Consider the following 21,403-nt stretch of genomic DNA (forward strand, 5'->3'; position numbering starts at 1 on the left):
TAAAATTATGTATCTTACCTGATAATTTTCTTTCCATTAGTCTGTATAGATCAATCCATAGACAAGTGGGTTATGTCCATCCACCAGCAGGGGAGAGAGAGAGCAAACTTTGACTCCCTATATATGGTCACGTGCAGTCACCAATTCCTCAGTATGTCGATACCAAAGCCCATGGACCTTGAGAAATTCTCCTGTGGCTGCGACTCATTAATCCTATAACCGCCGCAGCGGGAGGAACTGAATTGATTAATTAGCCCTGCCACCGCAAAAGCGGGAGGAACTCAACAGCTCACTGAAACAGATTCGCCCCAACTCCAGGCAAATCAGGGAACTTACACTTGTTGAAGTTGAACCTGACGGAGAAGTTGAAGGTGCCTCTAAAAAAACCATAAACACAAGTAAACCAATACACCACCGTTTTCTGGGCGGGGCTATGGATTGATCTAGACCAGTGATGGGCAACCTTTTGAGCTTGGTGTGTCAAAATTCGCCAAAAAACCGAGCATAACTCGGGTGGTGTGTCACTTCGAGAAAAAAACCATAATTTCGCGATATTTATAGTTTAAATAACAAAAATGTATAATTGTAATATAACTGTATTTAATAAACCAAAACCTAATTATTTAACTTACCTGCTTAGTGACTTCTTTGTTCATCTGTCAGTTGGTTTCTTTTGTTGGTCTTGATATTATTTAACTTGTGTGGGGTGCCGTGAACTAAGATAAGTGAGGGGGAGGGGGAATTCTTTAACTAATCTGCCTATTAGTGACATTTTTGTTGCTGAATTTCATTGGCTAAATCTTCAATTGAAGGTTGGTATTTTGTACACTTCAAGCCCAAGCAAGCGCTACTAACTTCATCTTTCAATCTGTTTCTTTTGTTGGTTTTGATATTATTTAACGCTGAGAATAAGGTTTCACAAAAGTACGTAGAGGGAAAAATTGTGAGTAAAGCCACTGCTATATTTTTCAGGGTGCTAAAAGTGTCTGGTAATCGGATCCAGGCACTCCAAATTTCCTGGTAACTCAGATATTCTCTTAATAATTGCATCTTTATTCTGCATATCGTGAAATAGAACTGGTGCACATCTTAGGAGAGTTTCTTTAATAAATCCTCCCTCACTGAGTGCTTTTCCATGCTGAGCTATGGAGTGAGCAATGCTCAAACTTGCAGATGTTAAATTTGTAGAACCTTTTACAAATGTAAGGATGGAATTAGATTGGCTCTTATAAAAGTGTAGCTGCCTGGAAATGTATTCCTTCCTTTCATCCTCACTTTTTTTCAAGAGCTGGGAATGATTAGTTTCAAAATGTCTATTTATATTCCACGTTCTGCTTACTACCGTTTCAGTACATAGAATGCAAAATGATCTGCCATTTTTTTCTATAATGCCATACATCTCGGTCCATGTCTCTTGAAAGGGTCGGCTACTGCTACTACCACTTCCTTTACTTAACCTTGGTTTTTTATTTTTTGGGTTCTCCATCAGGGGGGCAGTGACAGAAGATAGAATTATAGATAGCCTGTTAGCCCTGCAGGCAATTAGGGGTTAACTAGCCTAACTGACCACCTTATGTAAATTAAGACGGCTGCCGCTATTTCTAATGGCGGGAAACGGCACCCATAGCACATGCCCTCGCCTCTCCCAGCCTCCCCCTCACCTATCTCAGTAATGATGGTCAATTAGAAATCCACGACACCCCAGAACAGTAGATTGGATGATGGTTGCTGTGGTTATGTGGTTGCTGGTAATGGCGATCACAGGGCCCTCAGAGATGCGTCCCCCACGGCATTCCGCTGCTCTCTGCTCTGCCGGCCGGAAGTGAGGTCAAACGGCCGTGCAGGAGCCGGGGCAGAGAGAGCAGCAGGGAGGGAACGAGCGGAGGACTCGGGGGGAGCCAATAGGAGCGCACACAGGTAAACATGCACCGGGGGGGGGGGGGGGGGGGGCTCATCGGCGATCCGCCCGGGTGTCAGCAAGGAACGCCGCTGCTTCTCTGTATGCGGCCACGTCATCGAAAATGGCTACGCGTGTCAGTACTGACACGCGTGTCATAGGTTCGCCATCAGGGATCTAGACAGACTAATGGAAAGAAAATTATCAGGTAAGATACATAATTTTACCTTCCATAGCGTCTGATAGATCAATCCATAGACAAGTGGGATGTACCCAAGCAGTACTTACCCAGGGTGGGACTCAGAAATGCCAAACAGCAACACCGAGGCGCCGAACGCCACATCAACCCCTTGCGGCCCTGTCCAGGTGATAGTGTTTGCAAGAGGTATGAACTGAAGATGAAGACGCCGATCTACAAATGTACTCCAGAGAGATCGATCTCAATTCTGTCACAGAAGCCGCCGAGGTTCCCATAGAATGAACCTTCAGATGCACTGGCGGTAATTTCCCCGAAAGAATGTATGCTGAATCCATAGCTTCCTTGACCCCACGATCCACTGAAGGGCTGGAAGACTTGTGACCTTTGTGAGGCCCAGCAAACAAAACAAAAAAGATGATCCGCCTCCCGGACAACATTTCTCACCTTTAAGTATGTGACAACACTCGCTTAACATCCAGGCATTGAAGGACGAAAAACTCCTACGTTATCATCCTCCGCTCGGCACGAAGAGAGGCAGAGTTGTTAATTCACATGAAAATAAGACACACCTTATTCAAAAAGGAAAGTACTGTGCGTATAGAGACCTCCGCTGCCGTGAACTGCAGGAAGGGACTCTACCAGACAAGGCTTGAAGTTCTGACCCTCTTCTCGCCAAAGAAAGTGCAACCAGAAACCCAGACTTCAGTATCGCAAACTTCAGCGAAATTCGAGAAAGAGGCTCAAAAAGAGGCTTCCGTACTGCTCGCAGGACCAAGACAAGATTTCACGAAAAGATGATCAAGCTTGGGGGAGGTGCCAACTGGTTCACTCCCCTTAAGAAGCACACCATAACATGGACGAGAGAGAAACCCTTCACCCGTCCTCTAAAGCAGGCCAAGGCCGCTACCTAAAGTCTAAGAGAACCCAGAAACAGTCCCCTTGGAGGCCCTCCTAAAGGAAGGTCAACCTGACAAAGTGGCATCCGCTGTGACTACAAACCACGCGAGCGTTGTCCGGGGCATGCCCAGACCGAGAGAGTCTGTTTGCAATACTCCGACACTGGCGACCAACGGCTGAGCAGAGAATGCTGTACTGGCCTCCCAGGTTCGAGACGCTGACTTGGGAAACAAGTTGGAGCCCTAAGCCTGCAACTACTACTTCCCCGCCTCTGGAAGACAGACTCTGCCTACCTGAGAGTCGAAGATCACTCTTAGGCACTCCAGAGAGTGTGAAGGACTTAGCCGACTCTTCTCCAGATGGATAATCCAACCCAAGGATCGCAGTAGGGAGAGAACCCTAACCATGGCTCTCACACCTTCCTCAAAAGATGGTCCCGGACCAGCCAGTCAAGTAGGTAAGGGAGCACTGCCTTGACTTGCTGAGAACAACCGCCATGACGACTATCACTTTGGAGACGATCCGAGACGCTGTTCCAGCGCGAAAGGGAGGCCCTGGAACTGAAACATGGGGTCCGGACTGCAAGTGGAACGCTGAAAAAAGAAATGTGCAAATAGGCCTGTGCTTGACCAGAGCCGACAGAAATTTTCCCTTTCCTTACGGTGGCCAAGACCGACCGGAGGTACTCCATCCTGAAGTGACTCACTCTCAAGGCCTTGTTGATTCCCGAAATCGAGAATAGGCCGAGAGGAACCTCCTGTCTTTGGTAACCAGCAGCGACCTATGCCACCTTGTATCACCGGAAAGGGCCCGACAGAAAAACTGTCCAGAGACCGCTGGACTGCCGCGAACTTGTGCAGCGACTTGCAAGGAGAGGCCAAGAATAAATGCTTCAGTTGTAACCGTTCCGGATGACTCCGAGGAGCCAATCGTCCATAGCTACCCTGACCCACTCACCCAGGAAGGAAGACAGCCGTCCTCCGATGAAATCCAGGTAATGAGCCAGGTCCCCCAAAAAGGCCACGAGCCCTAGAGGTAGTTCAGGTAGCATTACCGCCGAAGCGATGGTCTCCACGAAAAGCCTGCTGGCTGACGCTGCTAGAAATAGAGCATTATCCAGACGATACCAGAGGGCTCCTCGAAAACAGCCCCTGGAAGAGACCATACGAGAAATCGCCCTGTTCCTGACCTCTGGGAGCCGCTTGATTCCTTTGGAATCTCCCACCTCCGACACTATCTTATCCAGCTCGACTCCGAAGAGGAGCTTAACAGTGAAAGGTAACTTGCCTACAGCCCTTATAAGTCGTGTCAGCTGCCCCATGGCAAAGCGAAGGCCAACAGCGGGCAGAAACGACTAAGAAAAGTTCCTTAGTAGCAGCCCGAAGGCTACTATAGCTGATCCGCCACATAGACCCAACCAATTCTAAGGTTGGACAAGCCGCTATTAGCTCTCACAGCGAGGAAGCTGTTGCAAGGGAGTAAGGCTAGGCCCGACCACGTAGGAGCCGCAAACAGCCGCCTACTACACCAGGAGGCTGTACAAAGACCCATTGCAATGCGGCTTCTAACCTCCTGAGAGCGGTGCTGCCTTCCAACGGGCAAAGCCATTCTTGGTCCATGTATGACAAGAGGTTCCACGGTAGGAAGGCGGGAAGACTCGTGCTATCCCTCAAGAAGGGGAACAAGCGCTGCATGACCTTCGCGACCCGAAGGGCAGCCTCCTGAGAAACCCCAAAGCCTCGCCATAAGAGCCTTCAGTGCCTCGAAAGGAGGAAGGCCCTAGGTGGGCGCCTGGTGCCGATACAAAAGGCGGCAACTACTACTTCCCCATAGTAATAGGGGGAATCGAACCAGCCACCTTCTGATTACAAGACCTACCGAGGAAGACCCACCATGAGGTGCTGAGATTCCCAGATTTTTCAAAGCCCGCACAAGGCGAAAAAGGTGGGCAGGAGCGGAAACCTCTGCTCCATCTGAGAAGACCTCACGTCCTCCTGCATGTACACCTGAGCGCTGGGAAACCTAGACCTGCTGCCCACATCTACCTCAAAAACCGCAGACTCCAGGTCTAGATACAGGGGAGCTACCCTGGGGTGCTTGTGAGGCCCGCAGAGCTCCTATCAGCCCGGGGAGACCCAGCCCTTAAAGGCGAAAAACCTGGTGCCTAAAGGCACGAAATCTGGGTAAAAGAGCTTCATGCTCTGCACCCACAGCAACACCGTCTCTGAAACAGCTGAAGCAGCAGAGACATGGAGGTGCGCAAAGCCAAGATGGCGCCCGCTGCTTCGGTCCGAGAAGGCACCATGCGGGAAGCAAAAGCGCTCCTGTTTAAATTAGGAGCTTTTCCTGAGCCGCCCTGCTCCGAAAATTAGCCATCGCGAACTGGGAAAAATACATTAGAAGTCGCCATCGAGAGACGGGCGGCTATCGCGGAAGGAGCTCCGCAACTGGCGGCAAAAGGGCGGGAAAGGCGGGCAATGCCGAAAAAAGGCAGCGCTTCTCCCGTCGGCACTTGACCGAGGATACAGGCGCCGCACCATACCTTCCGGAACCCCCTCCTGCTTAAGCTTTCCGTACCTGAAAATCCGGAGCTGCAACGAATCTGCCCGAGTGAGCAAACAGCTGTTCCTCAGTTTCTGTGGTTTTTTTTTTTTTTTACACTTCAACAGGAGAAAATTCACGTTGCGCTGGCTCCAGCGGGAGGGGGGAGAAGGGAGGGACCTGGCATCACCAGGTGTCACCGCTCGATCCCAAGCCTGGGAGAGCCCTCAACCCCGGGGGTTAACTCAACTACACCTGCAAAACAGGAGAGGAGCCCAAATCCAAGCTCAACTACACCTACAAAGTAGGAGAGGAGACCAAAGCAGAGCTGCTGAGTCTTGTGACCATTCCCTGCTAGATAGAATACTGAGGAATTGGTTCCACGTGACCATATATAGGGAGTCAAAGTTTGCTCTCTCTCCCCTGCTGGTGGATGGACATAACCCACTTGTCTATGGATTGATCTATCAGGCGCTATGGAAGAACTCTTATTGATGTCCCGACATGGGCCATGTTTCAACAAAAACAGGGTGCACAAACTCTGCAGTAATCATACCCAAGTATTCTACTTTTCTAAAATACAAGCATAAAAGCTTATTAAGCAGTTAAATAAAAATTAACACAGTTAAAAGTGATTCTGAGGGGCAAAGGACCAAGCTACTGCCTCACTTTAACTTCTACTTGAAGTATTCAGATATTGAAAATTAATTTTACAAAATAAACGCTTTCCTTCAGTTGTAGTATTCTAATCACTCAAACTATCAAAAACACTTTTTAAGAACACAACTCGTTGATATTCAGCCAGAAGCAGTGTTATTTTTTAAATGCTGACCACTTCTGGCTAAATTAGGCCCCAATATTCAATGCAGGGCCAAGTCCAGACACTGGTATTGAATATCAATGGCTCACCAGATCCTGCTGGCCACCAGAACTTAAGCAGGATCCGGCTGAATATCTGCTGGAACGTGTATTAACATTTAAAGGGGTCTTCGCCCCCTCCCACTGAATCTCCCCTATACACATTTTGCATTTGCTCCTGCCCAAATTGCTCCAGCGGGAGAGATGGGGGCAGGAGCAAATTCCACTCGCTCCTCCCTCTAGCGGTTCCCTCAACAAAGGGAAAATTAGGTTCTTACCTTGGTAATTTTCTTTCCTTTAGTCATAGCAGATGAATCCATTACGAGTGGGTCGTGTCCATCAACCAGCAGGGGGAGATAGAGAGCACTGAAAAACCATAGTGCCTAATAGCCAGCTAGCTCCATCTGCCTCTTCAGTATTTGAAGCTTCCAAAGCAGTGTAACACTGCAAAGCATAATAACATGAACTTTCCTCACAGCGGATGAATGCCCCAGAACAAGAGCAACAATTCAAAGGAGGGACGAACTCAACCTAGGAGTGGCCCAGCGGTTAGGGTGGTGGACTTTGGTCCTGGGGAACTGAGGAACTGAGTTCGATTCCCACTTCAGGCACAGGCAGCTCCTTGTGACTCTGGGCAAGTCACTTAACCCTCCATTGCCCCATGTAAGCCGCATTGAGCCTGCCATGAGTGGGAAAGCGCGGGGTACAAATGTAACAAAAAAAAAAAAAAAAAAAAAACCTCCTGTAACAGAACAGAAATCCTGAAGACTGTTTTCCAACTTCTCCCAATGAGGGAACATATCTAGAGGAAAAACTAAACATAAAATAAACATTAACCACATAATGAACCACTGAGGGAGGGCTCATGGATTCATCTGCTATGACTAAAGGAAAGAAAATTACCAAGGTAAGAACCTAAATTTTCCCTTCCTTGTCATCAAGCAGATGAAGCCATTACATATGGGATATAACAAAGCAATCCCTATATAGGGTGGGAACAGGTCACACCACGCGCTAGCACTTGTGCTCCAAAACGCGCATCCCTCCTAGCAGCCACATCCAGCCTGTAATGTCGGGCAAAAGAGAGCTTAGAAGCCCATGTTGCTGCACTGCATACATCTTGACGAGAGAGTGCTCCAGACGAGAGAGTGCTCCAGTTTCAGCCCAAGAGGAGGAAATTCCTCTAGTAGAATGTGCCTTAAAGGCTACAGGCGGAGACCGGCCAGCAAGCAGATAAGCTGAAAAGATAGTTTCTTTGAGCCAGCGGGCAATAGTGGCTTTAGACGCTGGAGACCCTCTGCGAGGACCTGATAGCAAAACAAACAGATGATCATAGATCCTGAAAGAGATAGTAACTCGCAGATACTGCAGCAGAGTCCTGCGCACATCCAACAGGTGCAACTGCCCAAAAGATTCTGGAAACTCCTCCTTATCAAAGGAGGGCAAGAAAATAGGCTGGTTTAGGTGAAACGCTGAAACCACCTTAGGCATGAAGGAAGGCACTGTCCGAACCGTGACCCCGGACTCTGAGAATTGCAGAAATGAGTCTCTACAGGACAGCACCTGGAGCTCTGACACCCGTCTCGCCGAAGTAATGGCCACAAGAAAAACGGCCTTTACTGTCAAATCTTTCTCCGATGCTCGCCGAAGCGGCTCAAAAGGAGTAGCCTGCAGGGCCTTCAAAACTAGCCCCAGGTTCCAAGTTGGACAGGGTGCCTGCACGGGAGGACGGAGCCGAAGCACCCCACTAAGAAACCATGCCACATCTGGATGAGCAGCTAAAAGACACGCCTTCAACCTTACCACGAAGGGAGGCCAACGCTGCCACTTGCACCCACAGGGAATTATAGGCCAAGCCTATTTGTACACCATCCTACAAAAAGTCCAGAATCAGCGAGACAGGATCCCGCATGGGTGTGATCGCTTTTGAAGCACACCAAGACTCAAACTGGCACCAAATCCTGGCATAAGCCACGGAAGTGGAACGCTTGCGGACCTGCAGGAGAGTGGAAATGACTGTGTTTGAATAGCCTTTGTCCCTCAATTGCACCCTCTCAATCGCCATGCCATAAGACCAAAGAAGCAGGCGTCCTCCATGGCTACTGGGCCCTGTGACAACAGGTTCGGTACCAGAGGTAAAGGAAGGGGAGCCTCCACTAGTATCTGTTGGAGGTCCGCATACCAAGGCCTCCTGGGCCAATCCGGGGCAATGAGCACCACTTCTCCTGGGTGCAGCCCTATCAAGGGCCACGGAGGGAACACATATAGTAGGCCTGGAGGCCAGGGCTGAGTCAAGGCATCCAACCCTGCCGAGCGAGGATCTCTCCGTCTGCTGAAGAAACACGGGACTCTGGCATTTGAACTTGTTGCCATAAGATCCATCACGGGCTTGCCCCATTTGGCACATATCTGCAGGAATACTTAGTCTGCTAGTTCCCACTCTGCTGGATCGATCTGATGCCTGCTTAGATAATCGACTTGCACGTTGCTCTGACCTGCAATGTGAGCTGCCGACAAACTGAAGATGCAGCTCGGCCCAGTGGCAAATCTGTTCGGCCTTGTCGATTTATGTAGGCCAGTGCTGTCGTGTTGTCCGACATCACTCTGAAAGCCAATCTTTCCAGGGTCAATTGAAAGGCCAGAAGCGCCTGAAACACCGCTTTCAACTCTAGGCGGTTGATGGACCACTCCGACTCCTCGGGTGTCCATAGACCCTGGGCATGCTTCCCCTTGCAATGTGCGCCCCAGCCCTTCAGGCTGGCATCTGTCACTACTAGACACCAATCGGGGAGCGCCAGCGGCATTGCTGTCAGAGCCACCACTCCATGCTGAGTCGGGCTGCAGGGAGCCAAGAAAGTCTGCATTGATAATCCTGAGAAACTGGAGACCATCTTTGAAGTAGGGAATACTGTAGAGGTCTCAGGTGCACTCTCGCCCAGGGTACCACTTCCAATGTGGCTGTCATGGATCCCAGCAGCTGGACAACGTCCCAAGCTCGCGGGCGGGGCATCCTCAGGAGCAGACAGGCCTGATTCTGAAGCTTGCACCGCCTTAGCTCGGGTAGGTATACATAGCCCGAGTCTGTGTCGAACCTGGCCCCCAAATATTCTAGAGATTGCAAGGGGGTCAGGTGACTTTTGGCATATTGACGACCCAGCCTAGAGAATGAAGTACTGAGACCACTCTGGCTGTAGCTTGATAGCTCTCTGTTACAGAGTCTGCTCTGATGAGCCAGTCGTCTAAGTACAGGTGAACCCTGATACCTTCTCGCCTGAGCAAAGCAGCTACTACCACCATTACCTTCTAAAAGGCACGGAACTGGAAATGTTTTCCCAACACTGCAAACCTCAGAAACTTCTAGTGAGGGGGCCAAATTGGTATGTGCAAGTAAGCTTCTTTCAGGTCTAGAGACATGAGAAAAACTCTCCTGGCTGTACCGCAGCAATGACAGAGCGCAGGGTTTCCATGTGGAAATGCCACACTCTCAGGGACTTGTTTAATTCTTTTAAGTCCACAATAGGGCGAAAAGACCCACCTTTTCGCGGCCCCACAAAGTAGATGGAGTATCGGCCGTAGCCGTGTTCGGCGGTAGGTACCGGGGACACGGCCCCTAACTGAATCAGACCTTGCAAAGTCTCCTCTACCGCCGCCCGTTTGGCTGCAGAACCGCATCGGGACTCCACAAACATGTCTCTTACTGGGGCGTTGAATTCTATTCTGTAGCCATCTCTGATCAGGTCCAGAACCCACTGATCTGAGGAAATATTGACCCACTCCTCGGCAAAGAGGGAAAGACGTCCTCCGATGACAGGAAGCAAGGAGGGGGCCGGCGCACCACCATTGAGAGGGTCGCCCCTGAACTCCAGGGCTAGAGCCGGTGGCTGCAGAACGCTTGTCCGAGCGAAAGGAGTTCCTCTGCTGAAAAACAGGCACAAGAAGTGAACCCAGCAGAACGCCCCGGGCGGTACCTTCTAGCTTCACGGAAGCGAGGTCTATAAGAGGAGTGGACCGCCTGGCCCTTGGAGGAAGGCCTCGACCTATCTTCGGGCAAGCGCTGGGGTTTAGGATCTCCCAGGCCTTTAACAATTTTTTTTTTCCAACTCCTCACCAAATAGGAGAAGGCCTTGAAAGGGCAACTTCACCAACCTTTGCTTAGAGGCCATGTCCGCTGCCCAATGTCGTAGCCAAATAAGACGGCGAGCCGCCACTGCTACTGCCATTTGTTTAGCTGAAGCTCTGACAATATCATAAAGGGCATCAGCCAACATGGACAAGGCCGACTCCAGCCGCGGAGCTACATCCGAGAAGGACTCCGCTCCACCTCCGGGCTGTTCCACTGTCTGTTGCAACCACGCCAGGCAGGCTCTAGCAGCATAACAACTGCATGCAGACGCCCGAACAGTAAGACCTGCAATTTCAAAGGACTGTTTAAGTGCTGCTTCCAGCCTACGGTCTTGTATATCCTTCAGGGCAACTCCTCCTTCCACAGGGAGGGTAGTTCTCTGTCACCGCAGTGACTAGGGCATCTACTTTAGGCATTGCAAAGCAAGCCAAATGCTCCTCACGCAGAGGGTATAATTGCCCCATAGTCCTGGAAACTTTCAAAGGTCCCTCGGGGTCAGCCCACTGAGTGGAAATAAGCTCTTGGATGGAGTCATGCAAAGGAAAGGCTCGAGCAGGCTTTTTGGTACTAGCCATCCTAGGATTCACAGAGGAGGCCGTGCCACTGTCAGGCTCTTCAATAGAAAGGACCTGTAGGGCATCTGAAATAAGCGCTGGCAGCTCATCACGGTGGAAAATCCTCACCGCACAGGGATCATCCAGATCCTGTGGTAATTCTGCACCTGACTCGAGCTCCTCAGACCACGAAGGCCTGACAGAACTCTCCGAATCCTCACAGCCCGACCACGGGGGGGGGGGGGGGGGGGTGGTGCACCACAATCTGAAGGGGAATTATCCCTTCTACGCTTTTCTTTATGCCAATTATCAGGGAAAATAGCCTCAGTGGGCAGTCCCAGGCCAGAATCCACCAGGGGGGAGAATAGAAGGGGCCCTCAGACGACCCTTGAGGGAGAGCTCTTTTCAGCATGTATGCTTTATGCAATAACAACACAAAATCAGGGAGAAAAACTCGCCCTGGGCTCTCAGATCCCGTCCGGGGCTAGCCGCTCCCTGAATAGCCTCAATTCGAGGGACATCAAAGCATATCATTGATATTCTAACAGGGTGGGTGTGGATAGGTGAGGGGAGGGTGTTAGAATATCAATGATATGCTTTGATGTCCCCATGCATACTTCCTACCCACCCCCCTCCTCCCACCCTGTCAGATTGTCATAATAATGCTTGAATGCCTTCACTTATATACACGGTCAGCTAGCACATTTGCTTATTTCCGATCTGAGGAAGAAGGGCAACCTTCGAAAGCTAATCAAGAAATGTATTAAGTTATGTCCAATAAAAAAGGTATCATCTTATTTTCTTTTCCATGTTTTATTTTGTTTGATTTCTATTGATAACCTTCAGATGGCAGGAATTCAGTGGCTCAAAAGGAGGCTTCATCAGCTGGGTGAGAACGACTTTTGAGATCCCATGACACTGGTGGAGGTTTGACAGGGGGCTTTGACAAAAGCTAACCTCTCATGAAGCAAACAACTAAAGGCTGTCCAGAGATAGTGCTTTTCATTATCGTGTACAGGGTAGGCCTAATTGCACTAAGATGAACTCTTACAGAGTTGGTCTTGAGACCAGACTCTGACAGGTGTAGAAGGTATTCAAGCAGGGTCTGTGTAGGACAAGAGCGAGGATCTAGGGCCTTGCTGTCACACCAGACGGCAAACCTCCTCCACTTAAAAGAGTAACACTTGTTTGTGGAATCTTTCCTGGAAGCAAGCAAGACTCGAAAGACACCCGCAGAAAGACCCAAGGAAGTGAAGTCTACACTCTCAACATCCAGGCCGTGAGAGTCAGAGACTGGAGGTTGGGATGCAGAAGCGCCCCCTCGTTCTGAGTGTTGGAAAACACTCCAATCTCCATGGTTCTTAGGAGGACAACTCCAGAAGAAGAGGGAACCAAATCTGATGTGGCCAAAAGGGTGCAATCAGAATCATGGTTCCGCGGTCTTGCTTGAGTTTCAGCAAAGTCTTCCCCACGAGAGGTATGGGAGGATATGCGTACAACAGGCCCTTCCCCCAATGAAGGAGAAAGGCATCGGGGACCTGACCACAGGCACGGAGCCAGCCGCCGCTTCCATCGACGGTACCGAGGGTGCAAGCACTCCCGGTACCAGAACAGACTGATGCAGCAGCCCTTCCAGGAGACCTAGAAGAATGGCTCGAATGCTCTCCTCAAGGATCGCTGTCGAGGAAGGCTGTGGGGCCGGTACCGGCGAAGTGAGAATCTGCGAAGGCCTGGGAGGCGGTACTGGGCTGTCCGAAGATCGACGCACCGACACCTCTTGTATGGATAAGTGAGTTCCGGCGTCGGCGCTTTCCGGGTGCCGAATCCCTCGACGCCCCAGAGCTCCCGGTACCATGCCTCGAGGGAGACCGGTGCCGATGCTTCTTCACCTTCGCTCGAAGAACGTCACTGGTACTCCTTGGTACCGAAGAGGACGTGGAATCCACATGCCACCTCGGTTTCGGGTCCGACATCGGTCGGTCCCAGTGGGCCTGCATAGCAGGAGCCTTCGAGACACGTGGAGACCCAGTCGATGGCTCACTACTTCCAGCTACAGGGGAAGTTTGGAAAGCCATTACTCCCGATGTCGATGCCATCCCTGGTGCCGATGTTGACAGACACTGAGGAATTAGTCGGAGCTTCCGAAAAGGCGGTCCTGAAGAGCTCTTCTCGACGCCTATGTCCGCTTTTTCAAGCTAAGACACAACTTGCAAGCGTCTGGGCGATGGTCGGGCCCAAGGCACTGAATGCATCAGGAGTGCGGGTCAGTGCCCGAGATCGACCACTGGCACCGAGCACACTTCTTGACGCCGCTTGAAGGCTTTATTGACGACAGCGGAAAAATCGCAGCGGCGAAGTCAAACGGCTCGATTGTGCCAACTCAGGGCACAAAAAAGGGAACCGCGGACAGGTGGTCCAAAAGGCCGCGACGGAACCGAAAGGAAACTTAAGGCCAAAAGCTAAGGGAAAAAAAAGAGGGATTTCATTTTTTTTTTTTCCTAGAAAAGAAAAAAAGAAAAAGACGGCAAACAGCACGCAAAAAGGGAGCCTAAGTTTTTCCTGGGACCTAAAAGAGACCGACAAGCAGCAACTCTCCACCGCGGAAAAGAAAAAACTGAGGCGGGAACAGACGTGTGCGGGAAGATGGCCGCGCATGCACAGTGCATCCATCCCGCGCTTTATAGCAAAGCTCTTTAGACTTTACTAGAAAAATCTCCGCTCCTGGGGCCGCCGACCCATATGTGACTACAAGCAGCCTGCTTGTCCTCTGAGAAAGCAAGGAAACGCTTGACAGTCCATTAATTGTTTAGCTACTAGACCTTCCATGACCTTTATGAACTATAGAGGCCACTAGTCTGTAATTCATCACATCATTCTGTTTCCCAAATTGAGTTAGGAAATCCTTTCTCCATAGGGAAGGAACTATTCTATAGCTTAGAACATATGCATTAATGGAACATACTGATGAAAAAGTCTGGAACTTTTGATAGGATATAGCTGGGGCATATGTCTAGTGTACAATGAGAATGTGAATATTTATTTAGAAAGGTTTTTAACTTCCATAATGGAACGAAGGTTAAAACAAGACCAAATCCTATCAGCTATAATACCATCATTTTGATGAAGGATGATGTTCTGGGGTTGATCAAAGTTATAACAATGATTACGTCCTATCAGATTAGCTCTTATTTTGGTAGTTTAAAGTTTATTTTAGACTTTCTATACCGCCCATACTGACATGAACAGGGCAGTGTACAGTTTTCTAAACACAATTTACAGTGGGGGAAATAAGTATTTGATCCCTTGCTGATTTTGTAAGTTTGCCCACTGACAAAGACATGAGCAGCCCATAATTGAAGGGTAGGTTATTGGTAACAGTGAGAGATAGCACATCACAAATTAAATCCGGAAAATCACATTGTGGAAAGTATATGAATTTATTTGCATTCTGCAGAGGGAAATAAGTATTTAATCCCTCTGGCAAACAAGACCTAATACTTGGTGGCAAAACCCTTGTTGGCAAGCACAGCGGTCAGACGTCTTCTGTAGTTGATGATGAGGTTTGCACACATGTCAGGAGGAATTTTGGTCCACTCCTCTTTGCAGATCATCTCTAAATCATTAAGAGTTCTGGGCTGTCGCTTGGCAACTCGCAGCTTCAGCTCCCTCCATAAGTTTTCAATGGGATTAAGGTCTGGTGACTGGCTAGGCCACTCCATGACCCTAATGTGCTTCTTCCTGAGCCACTCCTTTGTTGCCTTGGCTGTATGTTTTGGGTCATTGTCGTGCTGGAAGACCCAGCCACGACCCATTTTTAAGGCCCTGGCGGAGGGAAGGAGGTTGTCACTCAGAATTGTACGGTACATGGCCCCATCCATTCTCCCATTGATGCGGTGAAGTAGTCCTGTGCCCTTAGCAGAGAAACACCCCCAAAACATAACATTTCCACCTCCATGCTTGACAGTGGGGACGGTGTTCTTTGGGTCATAGGCAGCATTTCTCTTCCTCCAAACACGGCGAGTTGAGTTCATGCCAAAGAGCTCAATTTTTGTCTCATCTGACCACAGCACCTTCTCCCAATCACTCTCGGCATCATCCAGGTGTTCACTGGCAAACTTCAGACGGGCCGTCACATGTGCCTTCCGGAGCAGGGGGACCTTGCGGGCACTGCAGGATTGCAATCCGTTATGTCGTAATGTGTTACCAATGGTTTTCGTGGTGACAGTGGTCCCAGCTGCCTTGAGATCATTGACAAGTTCCCCCCTTGTAGTTGTAGGCTGATTTCTAACCTTCCTCATGATCAAGGATACCCCACGAGGTGAGATTTTGCGTGGAGCCCCAGATCTTTGTCGATTGACAGTCATTTTGTACTTCTTCCATTTTCTTACTATGGCACCAACAGTTGTCTCCTTCTCGCCCAGCGTCTTACTGATGGTTTTGTAGCCCATTCCAGCCTTGTGCAGGTGTATGATCTTGTCCCCGACATCCTTAGACAGCTCCTTGCTCTTGGCCATTTTGTAGAGGTTAGAGTCTGACTGATTCACTGAGTCTGTGGACAGGTGTCTTTCATACAGGTGACCATTGCCGACAGCTGTCTGTCATGCAGGTAACGAGTTGATTTGGAGCATCTACCTGGTCTGTAGGGGCCAGATCTCTTACTGGTTGGTGGGGGATCAAATACTTATTTCCCTCTGCAGAATGCAAATAAATTCATATACTTTCCACAATGTGATTTTCCGGATTTAATTTGTGATGTGCTATCTCTCACTGTTACCAATAACCTACCCTTCAATTATGGGCTGCTCATGTCTTTGTCAGTGGGCAAACTTACAAAATCAGCAAGGGATCAAATACTTATTTCCCCCACTGTATAAAACGGAAAGGAAAAAGAGCTACAATAAATCACAGGACAGAGAAAACCAGTCACTCCAAAAAGATAAAGAGCAATCAATAACCAAATAGAAAGCGTTGTTAAGACATCATTAAGGAAACTTCAGGGATAAACAGTCAAAATAATTTTTTGTTCAAAGAACTTTGCCAAGTCCTCAGCTGAGGGTGCAGGTTCATTTGAGGATTGAAGATCTTCGGTGTTAATTAGGTTATTAACTAATTTAAATAGTTCAGTTGTGGATTTTTGACCATCACCAATATATGTTCATAAAGCAAACAGTGAGCAAATAGTGTTTGTCAGTGGTATTATCAGTACTGTCTTAGGTTTGGAACAGGATTTTGAAATACTAAGCGTACATTCTATTAGAAAAAAAATCGAAGTGAAGGCATGTCTCCATTTCAACACATCTTCGTTAGTGATGCATGCAAAATAATTTTACAATTTAAAAGAAGTTCAGTAATTTGAACTCACCATATCTAACTCTGCCTCCTTTTTAAAAACTGAATAGGCTTCTTCATAGCCATTAGACCTCAGGTAATCTGCTATTGCTCGATTTCTGAAAGAAAAAAAGTTATTTAAAATGCCATTTGTTCTGTATTCCTTTCAGATATTGCACACATTTATTCTATTGCCACAGGTACAGACAGACTTCAAAGCTCAGTAGACAGGAAAATACCTACACCTCAACTTAATTTACCTTGAGCTACTACTGAAAAAAGGTAAAAGCTAAATCCGACTAAAACTAATTTGTTAATCTAAACAAAGTTCAAGGCAATAAACAGCACTAAAAAAATTTTTTAAATACACAAAAATGATAAACCTAACAAAACAACGATAAAAAAGTGCCCCTCCACACTACAAATAGCTCCATTCTCAAAAGCTACCCCTCCCACACACACTACATTCCCAACATCCCGCAAAGTGCCAACTGCCCTTGCAAACTAAGACATTACCCCTAGCTTTGCAGCACACACAGGATTACAAAATTCCCTGTGATCAACTGCACTAATTTAATCCAGACATATTTCATTTCCTTGGTAATGCACACTGACAACTATTACTACTCCTCTTGGAATTCTGACAAAAATATTCAAAATTCTGCAGAGTTGTCATAATTTAAATATTACAGCCTCCTCCCTGTACATATACCATCCATATTTTCCCAGCACCCTCCCTCGCCACACTGCATCCACCTTTGAGCCCCCCCCCCCCCCCCCACATTACATCCAAATTCTTTTTTTTCCAGTCCCCCCCCCTTCACACAATCATACTCCCATTTTTTTCAAGATCCCCCCACCCCCACAGGTCCAGTTACTGGAGAAGAGGAGGAGATACATCAGGAGTACCTCTTAAGTTCCCCAAATGGTCATCGAGACTTCCTGCAGCAGCCTCACTAGATTATCGCTTAAGTCTTGGTGGCCATTTTGAGAAGCGGCGGCACTGGCCAGAGTGGTGGCAGCGGGCAAGAAAGAGTTGGGTTCTTACCTGCTCCTGAAGAGGCCACTCTTCTGTGTTAAGTTAGGCCCAGGGAGGGCCCACTAAGCCTCGGAGAGTGGCAACCAGCTTTCCTTTACCGCGGCCCATTCCTACATCATTTTAATGCCCCTCAAAGCGCAGATTCTGTGCAAAAATAGTGAACCCTGCGCAAATTCTGCACTGTGCAGTCAGGCAGAACTCTGGTAGAAGTATAATATCTGTTTCTAGGAACAGGGCAAGATGAAACACAAACTAGCAAGTAAATAGAGCCCAAAATTTAGGAGGGCACTATGTGCCTTCAAAGTGAAGCTGCTATAGCCTCTAACACCCCAGCTAACAACTGGCAAGCCAGGAGCCACCCCCAGACAGATTTTTGATGGAGCTCGAAGAAGCTGCAGCCACCCTGCTTGGGGAGATAGAGAATACTGAAGAGGCAGTGGAGCTGGCTGGCCATGAGGCACTGTGAAAAGTTGAGTGCTCTCTATCTCCCCCTGCTGGTTGATGGACACAACCCATACGTAATGGGTTCATCTGCTTGATGACAAGGAAAGTACTGCTACCTAAAATGCATATCTAGTTGCATCCATACCGGTTCCTGTGCCTTATCAGTTTTTACGAAACCTGCATAGATGTGTTTTCCAGTTTATATGGAAGGGGAAACCACTAAGGGTGCAGAAACAGATGCTTTTTCAACATTGGGAAAGAGAAAGGATGGGGGTGTCCAACTTCAGAGCCTACTATTAAGCTGCCCAACTTAAATATTTGGTCAATTGGCAATGTAATCGGCATAAGTATAAATAAGTATAAACCTTCAACCTACATCCCAAACCACTCTCTCCCAATCTCGGATAGCTTAAAACTGCTTGCCGTCATAAATGACCGCAATCTGACACTTGAAAGTCAAGTAAATTCAACTACAAAGAAAATGTTCAACTCAATGTGGAAATAAACAATAAAACATTTCTTCCCTCGAGATGTATTTCGCAACCCAATGCAATCAATGGTACTAAGACAGTTAGATTACTGCAATGGAATCTAAGCAGGTTGTAAAGAACAACTGACAAAGAAACTTCAGAGCGCACAGAATACAGCAGCCAGATTGATATTTGGAAAACCAAAATTTGAAAGTGCCAAACCCCTTCGCGAAAACCTGCATTGGCTTCCCACCAAAGAACGAATTGCCTTCAAGGTTTGCACTCTTGTACACAGGACTATTTACGGTGAAGTTCCTGGATACATGTTGGACCTCATAAAACTTCCACCCAAAAACAGTACCAGCTTATCCCGAACTTATTTAAATCTGCATTACCCAGATTGCAATGGACTTGGATACAAATCAACTTATGCACCCACCTTTTCGTACTTAAGTACACAACTGTGGAACACTTTGCCCAAAACCGTGAGATCTATCCACAACCATCTTAACTTTAGGAAATTACTGAAAACCAACTTGTTTAAGAAGGCCTACACCCAAGACCCAAACTAATCCTCTACTTCCGCAACACAGGAAAATATGGACTGTACTAGACTTCTATCATCATCCCCTCATTGTCGCTCTGTTGCCTATACTAATGTTATTACATGCCTATGAATTTACTATGTACTTATATTATTGAACCGGAGCCTACTGCTACAGTGTTGTGTAAGCCACACTGAGCCTGCAACTAAGTGGGAAAATGTGGGATATAAATGTGCTAAATAAATACATGGGTCAGAATGGAGCAATCCTATTTGGAAGAAACCCCGATATGGGCATTGTCCTGGCTGTCGGCAGGGCTTTTAGGCAAGCTTATATGCACTAACCAACCCTATAATTTCCCAGGATCTTAAACTCTGGTGAACGGCACACAACTGTCTCCTCCCGGGACGACCTTATTTTTCTGCTACCCCCATATGCTTTACAAGAAGATGGAGGAGGGAGTACAGGTAGATTTCCCAGATTTGAAGGAGGAATATGGGCTGGGGAGGGATGCTTTCCCATATTGGCGATTGATTTTAACCAGCTTCATGCCAGGGAAGGAACTACAGCTCTCAATCACACCACTTGAACAAGCAATGCACGAGAGTAGTGGCAGGGGATGTATATCAAGTTTTTTACAGGGTCTTACTGGACCAGCTGCCTCCTCCTCTAAAATATGTTAGACAATTGGAGGAAGACCTGGGAATCCACCTCACTGAACGGGAATGGGAGGGGATATATAAAACTCTTCTGAGTATCTGTATCTAGTAGTTTAATACAGAATAGATATAAACTGCTGTATCATTGGCACCTCACTCCTGTGTGCTTGAAAGCTATTTATTGGAATGGATCTGATAGGTGTTGGCATACATGCGGGGGGGGGTCAGGGCACCTCTATACATATATGATGGTCTTTTCCCAAAGCACAACACAGTATTGGGGAGCAATAGCAGGCTGGGTGTCAGAGGTTTAGGGAGCTTGGGTAAACCCAACTATAGCTAGCTTTTTGCTCCATTTCGGACCCAATGAATTACGTGTGAATAATCGCAGACTGGCACATCACATATTCACGGCAGGTCGCCTGCTACTGGCGACAGCCTGAAAGCAGCAAGAAGTGCCTTCACTCCTTCAGGTCCAGAACAAGGAAAATTTTGCACATCTTATGTCTAAGCTCACTAACCTTCGCAGAAATAGGTTAATGCAATTTAATAATACATGGCAGGCCTACATTTGCTGGCTTGAGAGGTTACCTGCACCGCCTTGAGCGAGATGTGTCCCCTTTGAATGGGGGGGGGGGGGGGGCTTGTACTACTCACATGGGACTAGTTTTGTTATGCTGGAAACAGTAATAACATGAGCGAGGGGGGGGGGGGGGGGCAAGGGACCAGGGGTTATAACGGGAATTGGCGGTGTGAGCCATGTACTGAAGAATGACAGTATGTTATCAGCTATCTTCCTGTGCAGGTTTGGGATTGAGACATTTGTTGGTTTTTATGTTCATGTTCTATTATGTTTAAAGTTTAATTAAAAAAATAAATCACATTCTCAAGTCAATAGGCAAAGAACTACACAGTAACGAAGCAGCCTCAGTAATTTAGCAGCTTAATAGTAGTTCTAACTCACATGCTATTATTAATTTTCTGCATTTATATCCCACATTTTCCCACCTCTTTGCAGGCTCAATGTGGCTTACAAATACCGTAGTGGCGATCACCATTTCCGGAATAAGAAATACAGAAGAATGTTCCAATCAGAGTATCTAGAGTACACAGTAAATCAGAATAAAATCGGTAATCAATACATTTCAGGTGCTGAAATCAAGGGTAGTGAAAAGCGTTCAATAATGACGTGATAAAGTAACCAAAATAAGAATAATTCAATGTTAACTAATTCTGGTACAGTTCTGATGTCCTGTTTTTTAAGAAGGGTCCTTTTGATAAGTCTCTCTGAACAGGTTAGTCTAATAGTTTCCAGAAGGCTGCCAAATCATGTGTTGTTTTTATGGCATTCGGCAGGATTGGCGGATAAGAGTGCACAATTTTGCAGCATTAAATGGGAATTGTGTTGAGATTGTAATCAAAAATTAAAAAAATATATAGGACAAATGCCATGCATTATTTTAAAGGCAAAATAAATTGTGTGCTTTGGCAACCAATGCAAAATATGAAAGAATGGTAACAACTTTTTTTTTTTAACCCAAGAGAGCAACACAATTCTGAATTGACTGCAACTTCATTAATGCTTTTTTTTTTTTAAGACCCAAAATACAAAACATTGCAATAGTCCATGGGCAATAAAACTAAGACAGACTAATTTCTGATCATCATCTATGGAAAAAGAAGGAAAGATCTATTGACATGTCAAGCTTACTGTAGGTCAATTTAACTGCTGGATATGACTTTCAAAAGTCAGAGAGGAATCAAAAATACCAAGGTTATGAAAGAGAAATTATGTCTTACCTGATAATTTCATTTCATTTAGACAGCTGCACCATTCTTAACATGTGGG

At 47.3% G+C, this 21,403-nt stretch overlaps 1 protein-coding gene across 6 annotated transcripts in view; it reads right to left on the reverse strand.

Moving 5' to 3' along the window:
• Positions 1 to 21,403, reverse strand: part of PAFAH1B1 (platelet activating factor acetylhydrolase 1b regulatory subunit 1) — a 137,094-nt gene that overhangs the window by 100,157 nt on the left and 15,534 nt on the right. For all 6 annotated transcript variants that reach the window (XM_030185587.1, XM_030185586.1, XM_030185582.1 and 3 more), the window contains exon 3: positions 16,432 to 16,516. In XM_030185587.1, the coding sequence (XP_030041447.1) occupies positions 16,432 to 16,516 (85 nt within the window). The remainder of the gene's footprint in view (positions 1 to 16,431; positions 16,517 to 21,403) is intronic.

The sequence above is a fragment of the Microcaecilia unicolor genome, chromosome 13 (assembly GCF_901765095.1).
Source record: "Microcaecilia unicolor chromosome 13, aMicUni1.1, whole genome shotgun sequence".
Lineage (NCBI taxonomy): Eukaryota > Metazoa > Chordata > Amphibia > Gymnophiona > Siphonopidae > Microcaecilia > Microcaecilia unicolor.